Source organism: Propithecus coquereli, unplaced genomic scaffold (genome assembly GCF_000956105.1).
Source record: "Propithecus coquereli isolate 6110/MARCELLA unplaced genomic scaffold, Pcoq_1.0 Scaffold491, whole genome shotgun sequence".
NCBI classification, from domain to species: Eukaryota; Metazoa; Chordata; class Mammalia; order Primates; family Indriidae; genus Propithecus; species Propithecus coquereli.
Genome location: NW_012150741.1, coordinates 1,473,743 through 1,482,422, shown reverse-complemented (window position 1 = coordinate 1,482,422; position 8,680 = coordinate 1,473,743). Strand labels below are relative to the sequence as shown.

General features: G+C 50.3%; 1 protein-coding gene across 1 annotated transcript; it reads right to left on the bottom strand.

Moving 5' to 3' along the window:
- Positions 1–2,987: 2,987 nt before the first annotated feature.
- On the bottom strand, positions 2,988–7,087 carry BTG2 (BTG family, member 2). The gene is made up of 2 exons (XM_012655930.1): positions 6,815–7,087; positions 2,988–5,487 (listed from the first exon to the last, which is right to left on the bottom strand). The coding sequence occupies exons 1-2, from the start codon at positions 6,954–6,956 to the stop codon at positions 5,153–5,155; spliced, it is 477 nt and encodes a 158-aa protein (XP_012511384.1). The 5' UTR covers positions 6,957–7,087; the 3' UTR covers positions 2,988–5,152.
- Positions 7,088–8,680: the final 1,593 nt, after the last annotated feature.

The window sequence follows — 8,680 nt, the reverse complement described above, 5'->3', positions numbered from 1 at the left end:
ACTGAAGCTGTTCTTGAGGGTACTAGCAGGTACTCTTACTTTAATAATGGTTTCCTGCCACCAATATGCCAGCGTGTCCTTCATCTCAGGACCAAGTCAGAGTCCTTGGAGAGGCTAACTTCTGCTTGGAACAACAATTCTCATTTTATTGAGTACTTAAATGTGCCAGGACTATTCTAAGTAGTTTATGGATCTCATCTAATCTTCATTACAACATTTTGAAATAGCTTCTATTCTTCATTCCATTTTACAAATGAAGAAAATGAGGTCTGGTTGAAGTAACTAGCCCCCGGTTGCACAGCTGGTAAGTAGGTGGTAGAGCTGAGATGAGAACTCCCCAGGTGGCCTGACGCCACATAGCCTGAGTTCCTAACCTCTTTGCCTACTTCCTCACTGTGCTTGGAAACTGAAATCTTATCAGGCAAGAGACTGACCCAGGCAAGAGAAGATTATTACTTACTCTACTTCCCAGTCCAAATTACCTTTCAGTTCAACTACTTGAAAATAATGAAATAATGGTGCTAATTTGCCCCTCCAGTGATTGCCAGGATAATGGGGATGATTTAGAATTAAAAGCTGAAGAAAGGAACAGCAGTCATTATTTTGAAGCTAGGAAAAGCTGCAGGGCTTGTCCAAACTCACACAGCTAGTTAGGAAGGAGAACTGGGACCACAACCCATGCATTCTCCCTCCCAGTGCAGAATTCTTTGTTGGAACAGGGATGCCGGTACTGGCCTGGAAGCCAGGACACTTGAGTCTTCACTATCTTTCCTCACCACAGACTGCTATAGAAGCAGATGTCAGACCCACAGAAGTGGGTTTCTTCCTCTTGGGGCTTGTTTGTTACAGCATCAAGGACTGCCCCACCCAAAACTCCTTATCAGAAGCCAGGATGGGCTCTTAATCTGCAGCTCACAGGGCATGATCAGCACACTCTGGGGAGGTATGTTATCATCCAAAAACAGCTGACCAAGCACAGGTCTCCCAGGCTGGCAGTGTTTACCAAGTGGGGGAGCTGGAAGCAGAACGGACCAACCAATACCTCGTCCCTAACCACGGGAAAGCCACCAACTGCTAGCCTTCAAGTAATTCAAGGCCAGATCTCTTATACTCCCAGCTGGCCAAAGAGTACTCTCCACTTCTACTGAAATTGGTCAGATCTAAAATAAATAACACATTGCTTGATCACAGAACACTCTCATGTAAATAGAGGGATTATTAGTCAACCCCAGGATGAATCTGTCATTCTGCGGTTTCCCTGGCTTGTCGCCTCAGCTTCCAGACAACCTTCCCTGAATTTCAGTTTTGCCACTTAACAGTTAAATATCCTTCATAGTGGGGCCTTTTAGGAAAGAAGATAGATGCTGACTTTGTACCAAATACCCAAAAGGGAACAGCACATCAGGATGGGCAAAAATTCCTCAACCTTAGCCTTGTCCTTACATTTAAACAAGTACCTGGGACACTTGTGTTAGAAACTACAAATGAAAATGGGACTATTCCTTTAAATAACAGCCCCTTGACACAAGTGGCTCTCAATAACCAAATTCCATTTATGCTACAGATGACCTGACCTCATCCTTGGCTCTCCTAGCCTCCTTAAGCAATACAAGCATACCACGCACCACCTCCCTGGGCTACCTCTGACTTAGCACACTCAGAACAAACTGCACTTTTGTTGATAAAAGTCATGGAGGTATGAAGTGAAGTGTGTGTGTGTGTGTGTGTGTGTGTGTGTGTGTGAGAGCACGTGTGCGCACGCCACTGTGTATGAGTCAACATGCTTAAAATTTAGTGTAAAGACAGCCCACCTATGGTCATGAAAAAAATGAGCCCAGGTCAAAAATGTACTCATGACCTCAATGGGCAAAGCTGAACCTGTGTCAAAACTTCATGGAAACTAGCACTCTGGGAGGCCGAGGCGGGTGGATCGCGCAAGGTCAGGAGTTTGAGACCAGCCTCAGCAAGAGCAAGACCCCGTCTCTACTAAAAAATAGAAAGAAATGACCTGGACAACTAAAAATATATATAGAGAGAAAGAATTAGCTGTGCATGGTGGCGCATGCTCCCTGCTACTCGGGAGGCTGAGTCAGGATTGCTTGAGCCCAGGAGTTTGAGGTTGCTGTGAGCTAGGCTGACACCACGGCACTCACGCTAGCCCAGGCAGCAAAGCGAGACTCTGTCTCAAAGAAAAAAAAAAAAAGAACTTCATGGAAAGAACCCAAAAGCCAGGGATAATGTAGACAGTTCTTATTTCACACATAGCCAAAGGGAGTTATGAATTTGTAACAAACCTCCAGCTCTCACATCAGTTTTTGCTGTCAGAAGTAAATGCTCTTTAGCTACCTTGTGGCAATGTGGCAATGGTATTCAGCTCTAGTGCCTAGACCCTGGGACCCAACTCATCTTGTCTAAGAGGACAAGTATGGCAAATAGCAAATCGCAGCCCCAGAGATGACAAGAGAGCCTTTAGTAGGAATTGCAAACAATCCTGCCCCAGTCTGGGAGGGTTCATTATCCCTTGCTTACCTCCCTTGGTCTGTGAGACAGAGGCTGTCTTAATTACTTTTAATATTTTCAGTGTGTGGCACTTACTGACAATACATGCTTGCTAAACAAATGAATGAATGAGTGAGTGCATGGGCGAAAACTAAGGACCACCAAGAACAGGATGTGTAAGATGGAGACCTGGATAGATTAATGAATGTTGACAAAAAGAACCCTGTTATTTCTAGCACTTTCACAGGGAACTGTTAGAATATGCGTTAAAGGAGGAAAGTAAGGGGCTACTTCCTCGGGAAGAGGGGGTGCCTGGAAATGGCCCAGCCACACAACTAGATTTTTCTTTTGTGCCAGCCACATGCTAAGGTTGTTTGAGTACAACTGAAGAGAAATACTATGAAATGCAAAGACAGGATTTGGATGTGAGAGGGAAATGCAAATTAGCAATGTGGAAATTTTATCTTCTCTACACCACGCGAGTTCATCTGCTACATTTTTATTGAAGTAACAAAAAAAAAAGGTGTACATTTGTCCATAAGCTGTACATTCTTCCATATAAAAACACTATTATACAATTAGTAACCTTTGTATTTTCTGTCGGAATAGCTTACAAACGTACTACTATTAATTTTTACTTAATAGGAGAGACAGGCCTGCTCAACAGTCCGGCTCTGGGGGTCTGGTTGGTTTTAAAGTGAACATCAAAAAGAAAAGAAGAGAGAAAAGATTAAGCATGAGACCATGAGGCTGCTTCTAAAAAGGCAGGGACCTGTTTGCAGACAAGATGCAAGAACACAACCTGCAGTAATTCACAGCTTTGTTTCAACCCACAGGCCAGAGCATTAGCTCTGAGGTCTGTGGGCCCGAAGTTAGCTTTAAAACAGTGAGGACTGGGAGCAGGGTCTGGGAAGGCAGCATGAAACCTGGGAAGTTGGAAAGGAGGCAGGACTGGGGGGAATAGGTAGGGAGAGTGTTTGGTAAATAGCACCTTTGAATCAAAATTGAGTAGTTAAGAAATCCCAGAGAGGAGACTGGCTGTGGGGAGAACTTGGGTGCAGAGGAAGGAGGTGGGGGAAGACTCCTCACTAAGGGGCAACAGCAGGAGGAAAGCCAGGTGGACCAGATGCTCTAGCTCTGTCCTTCTTAAGGTGATTCAGTTCGGGAAACTCAAGGCCTTCTGAGGACCCCTACCAATGTCACCGAGAAACAGAAGGAAGGGGTTTTCTTCCCAGTGTAGTTTTCCATTTTTCTCCAACCCACAACAGTAAATATTGCACAAGTCTACAGACAAATTTGGATTGTACTGAGAGAGACAGCAACCTCTCCCACTGGTGCTCAGAGCACCAAGGAGAAAAAACAGTGCCTAAGGTTTGGCTTTTAGTGTCAGCCCTGCAAGAATACCAAGCAGTCTTGCAGAACCTGGGGCACTCTCCCATTCAGCCAAGGAACACCTGCAAGGCCGACCAGCCAGCCATAATCCCAAGGAGAGCAGGAGAGATGGTTCCCTAAGCCACCAGGGCACCAGGAGGTTCTGAGAGCCAGGTCTCCAGACACTCTTGGAATCCAGGGGGCATATTGCACAGTGACTGAGAACTGCCTAGAAAATAGCTCCATGACCCAATCAGATGGGGAGAGGAGGGGAGAGGGTTAGAGAGGAGTGTTGTGCTTTTGAAAAGAAGGCAGTAATAAAGGACCTGGAGTTCCCTGTAGCTTTTGAGCCACCTCTCAAAGGGATAATGGCAGCAGCATCAAGACTTTCATGTGGTTCCAAAAAGAAGACTTTTGGCCAAAAAACATCCCCAGTGGATACTCTTTGGATCCCAAAATTCCATTGCAAATCACCCCCAAATTATACACACAAAGCAGCACATAGCAAAGCAAAGGTTTTGTGCAGAGTTCCCTTCAGTTCTAACCCCAATAACCTCCAACCCCAGCCTTACATTCCCCGCCCCCACCAAAAAACAAAAAAACCAAACGCTTTAGATTCCTGGCTGGGAAGCAATGTCTACAGGCCCCTGAGGGTAGAATTAGAAACAAGTCATGATTTCAAGAAAAGCTGCCTAGGGCAGAAGGAATCTGGAGAGGCCTTTTCACTCTCTGCCCAGGATCTCATTAGAAAAATAAAAGACAAGATTAGGCAACAGAGTATTATTTAAGTCCAGGCTTGAATGCCCCTGAGTAAGAGAGGAACCAGGGATGCCAGAGTCCTGGTGGGAGAGAGAGGGGTTTGGACTCAGCCTCTCTTCTCCCCCCAGGGCAGATCTGACCCCTCTCATTCACAGTTGCTAACCTAGCTTGCTCCCTCTCACGTCTTCTTGGGGTGCTAGCCAAGCTTCTCCCACCTCACCTTGGCTAGGCACACCCCCGCGCTGCTCCCCCCACCCATAGGCAGACACTGGCTCACAGACTCAAGCGCACAACAGTTCTCTCCAAAGGCACCTGGGGAGGCCACTTTCAAGCAGCTCCCTTTAAGGATTTTTTTCTTAAAAAAATCTTTTGGTTTTTTTCCTCCTCTTTTCTTAAAAAAACATAATATATATAATATAAATAGCTCTTCATTTAAAAATAGTTCCCCAGGTTGAGGTATGTGGTGGGCTGTTGTCACGGCAGAATGAGTACAGTAGAGTGCCAGGGTGGGGCGGCAGGGGACCTAACTGGAGACCGCCATCACGTAGTTCTTTGAGGGGCTGCTCCTGCCCAGAAGCATTTGGTTCTTGCAGGTGAGGAGCCCGTAGGAGGCAGCCACTGGGGCCTCTTCGTACAAGACACAGATGGAGCCATCCTCCCCGATGCGGTAGGACACCTCATAGGGGTCCACCCACAGGGTCAGCTCGCTGGGCAGCAGCTGGTGCAGCTGGGGCTGGCTGAGTCCAATCTGGCTGGCCACCTTGCTGATGATGGGGTCCATCTTGTGGTTAATGCGGATGCAGCGGTAACCAGAGCCCTTGGATGGCTTCTCGGGAAACCAGTGGTGTTTGTAGTGCTCTGTGGAGACAGGATAAGGGGGAGATGCCCTGGTTAGAGCAGTGGCGCCATGGATACTACCACAAGGTGCAGAAGAGGGTGAATGGTTAGGAGGAAGGGAAGGGGCCCAGTGATTTTAAATAAGGAGGAGGAGTCTCCTGAGTTTCAGGACCCTCTTTCGACTTAGCAGAGAAAATTTTATGGGTGCTTGGAGAGACCTGCCCCCCACTTCCAGGAGAGGTATGTGTGTATATTGGGAGGAGATCCCAGAGCTCTGGGGTACACTCTAGTGGCCAGCGTGCTGCTTTTGGCACATCCCCAGTTTAAGGAGGGAAGGGTGTGACTGGGGCTGGCATGTCCAGGCAAGGCCTCTGGAGACCTGTGAGCTGACTGTTCAAGGCCACGAATGCTGCCAACATTGTTGGGCCCACAAGTCACTGGCCTTCCACCCTGTGCCCAGGGGCCCCTGCTGCCTCTTTTGGAAGAGTCAGAGACCCTTAGCAGCAGCTAAGGGAGTAAAAACTGGGTTGTTTTGATGAAACATCTGTCTTCCTCAGAAGGCGGATCTGTGTGGGCACGCTCAGAGATGGCTATCGCTTTCCAGGGCTGCCGGCAACCAGCTAGAAACAGCTGGGAGCTAGGGCTCTCCCCAGCCCGAGGTGCTTATCGCCCGGTCTCACGGCCCACTCCCCCACCCTGCCCCCAGCACACGCCCGGTAGAGTACGTTACTAGCAACCAGACTGTCTTCCGCACCACAATAGGTGGCAGATGGCTAAGGAGGGCCAAAGAGAACACAAAGGGGGCTCAGATTCCAACTTCAAGCAAGTTAACAACCGGCAGACTGCCCCAGGCACAGCGCAGCCCCGAAGGAAGAACCACGCTGGGGACTCCAAGTTTTGGAGAAGGCTCAGATGCGCCGCCTGCTCCCAAAAGGACCTCTCGGCCAGCAGGGCTTTGTCGCCCACAACATCCCTCGAGGGTCTCGAGATCTCAAGGGTCCAGCAAGGGAGACGAGACGAGACCGCACTCAGACCAGCAGGTACCCCCTCTTTCGGGACACAGACGACGCGGGATGGCACTCCAGGACAAGGGTCTGCGCCCCGGGAACGTGGAGGGGCGCGCTCAACAAGAACATCCACAAATCGAGACGAGAGCGCAGGGCCGGGGAGGGGTGACAGGACCCAGGAAGAGGGGACCGCGAGCCGCCGCGGGCATCGCAGGAGGCAATTGAGTTCCGAGTCCCGGAGCTGCGCGCTTGGGCGACTCTGCCCCAGGAGTAGGGGAAGGACGGCCCTGGCAGGGAGGGGCCGACCCCCGGTGGCGCCAGGCCCCTCGGCGAGCGCTCACCTGTTAGTGCCTCCTGGAGCGCCCCGCTGAACACCTTAAGTCTCTGCTCGCTCACGCAGCCCCGGGTTCTCAGGAGGCTGGAGAGGAAGCCCACGGCGGCGGCGATCTCTGGGAGCATGTCGGTCCCCTTCCCGTGGCTCATGTCGTGCGCGGCTCAGCAATTGGTGGCGGCGGGGAGCGGGGAGAGGTCTCCAGTGGGACGTGCGGGTCCGCGAGCCTCTGCCAGCCTGGCCGCTGCTCGGGCTCTGCCCGGACTCCCCCGGGCCTGCCTTTCATACTGTCCCCGGCGGCGGCGCCCATTGGCCGCGATCAGCGGATGGGGGCTGTCCCGACCCGCCCCGGCCCGCCCCACCGTTCCCCCCGCCGCGGCCGCTACCGCCTCCTCGGCGCTGAGGTCATTGCACGCTGACGTCAGTGCTGGGAACCTGCGCGGGGCTCCGGAGCCGAGGGAGGCGGGCGGAGAGCGCTGGGCGGAGGGAAGGGGAGGCCAGCGTGTTCCTCGCCCGGCATGCTCCCCTCGCCTCTCCGCCCATCCTCAAGGTTCGCGTTAGAGGCCGCCTCCTCCGAGAAGCCTTCGCTGATACCGCCTCTCCCAAGCGTTCCCCTTTTCTGACTCCCACTGCGTTTTTCAGCCACGCACTGTCAGAACCACTCGCCAGGACGCTTTGTCACCATTTTACCCCTTTGCCACGTTTGTTAACTAGTCAGAATGAATTTCTCTTGGCTCTTTGGAAATACAGACTAAGTCTTCTATTTATTTCCATAATATTAATAGTAATTCCACCTCCCTCCACAAGTTCTGCTTTTCCTCTACAGCAATGCCTTTTCTCTTGCTTAGAAACATACAAGTCTCACCTATTTGGCGGGTTTGGGGGGAGTGTTGTAAGACTTTTACGTCCCCTCAAGTTATTTTTCTAGTTCTCACTTTCCTTTAAATGCCAAATTTTTTGAAGCAGTGGTCCGCTCTCAACTGTATCTATTTTCCCACTCACCCCCTCCTCCTCCCTCCTTCCCCCAGCCCTCTTCCTTCCCCATTGTGGACTGAAGCTTTTGTAAATACCGGCTCCTCAGGGGGGGAAATCCAGCCTCAGTCTCCCTCTTCTACACCCAGGGCCTGGCACCGTCACAGGCACTTGGTAGATGTCTGTTGAATGGGGATAACTTCTAACCAACATCCCACAGCCTAGCACAGAGTCTGGCATACATAGATGCCCCGTATTTGTTAAACGATTCAAACCCACCAAGGAAGTCAGCGAAATAGGTCAAGGTAGAGATAGCTATAAAAGGGGTCATTCAGCACCTAAATCTGAAAACACTTACCATTTCCTGGGTGAGTCTTTGACAGGGGTGTGATGTTCTGGACTTTACGTCTCCTGTAACCAGAATTGATGAAAAAAGTCTTTTGACAGACCATCACCTGTTTGTTTGCCTTAGAAGTCTGTCCTTATGTAGTTTTTACATCATTCACCAGACCACACAGTGAGTTCCTAGTAGAGCCAGGATTGGGAACAAATTTGCAGACTTCAAATATGATGCCCTTTTCGTTAGACCGTGGAGCCCTTGTGCCACTGTTGCCATGGCCCAGGGTCCCAACAAGCTGTCATTACAGATGACCACAATGCACTGGATGGGACAGGAGCAGGGAGGCTGTAACCCCTTGTCTCCATTGCCCAAGGTGTGTAAGCTTCACCTGGTTGGGCCTGAGGGGAATTGGCTTGGTTGTCTCTCAAATTTCTGACCACAAGTAGAAACCTGAGGTTGAACGAAACTGGTGATTAGTTTGTGAACTTTGTTTGGCACAGAGATGATCCATAGAACCAGAAGGCAATTCCCTACATTCTCATCCCCTTTCTTTCTACACACAAG

Coding starts and splice junctions, on each gene's coding strand:
- BTG2 (XM_012655930.1), bottom strand. CDS start 6,956: ATGAGCCACGGGAAGGGGACCGACATGCTCCCAGAGATCGCCGCCGCC. Junction 5,488..6,814: donor GCTCCAGGAGGCACTAACAG/GTGAGCGCTCGC, acceptor CTGTCTCCACAG/AGCACTACAAACACCACTGG.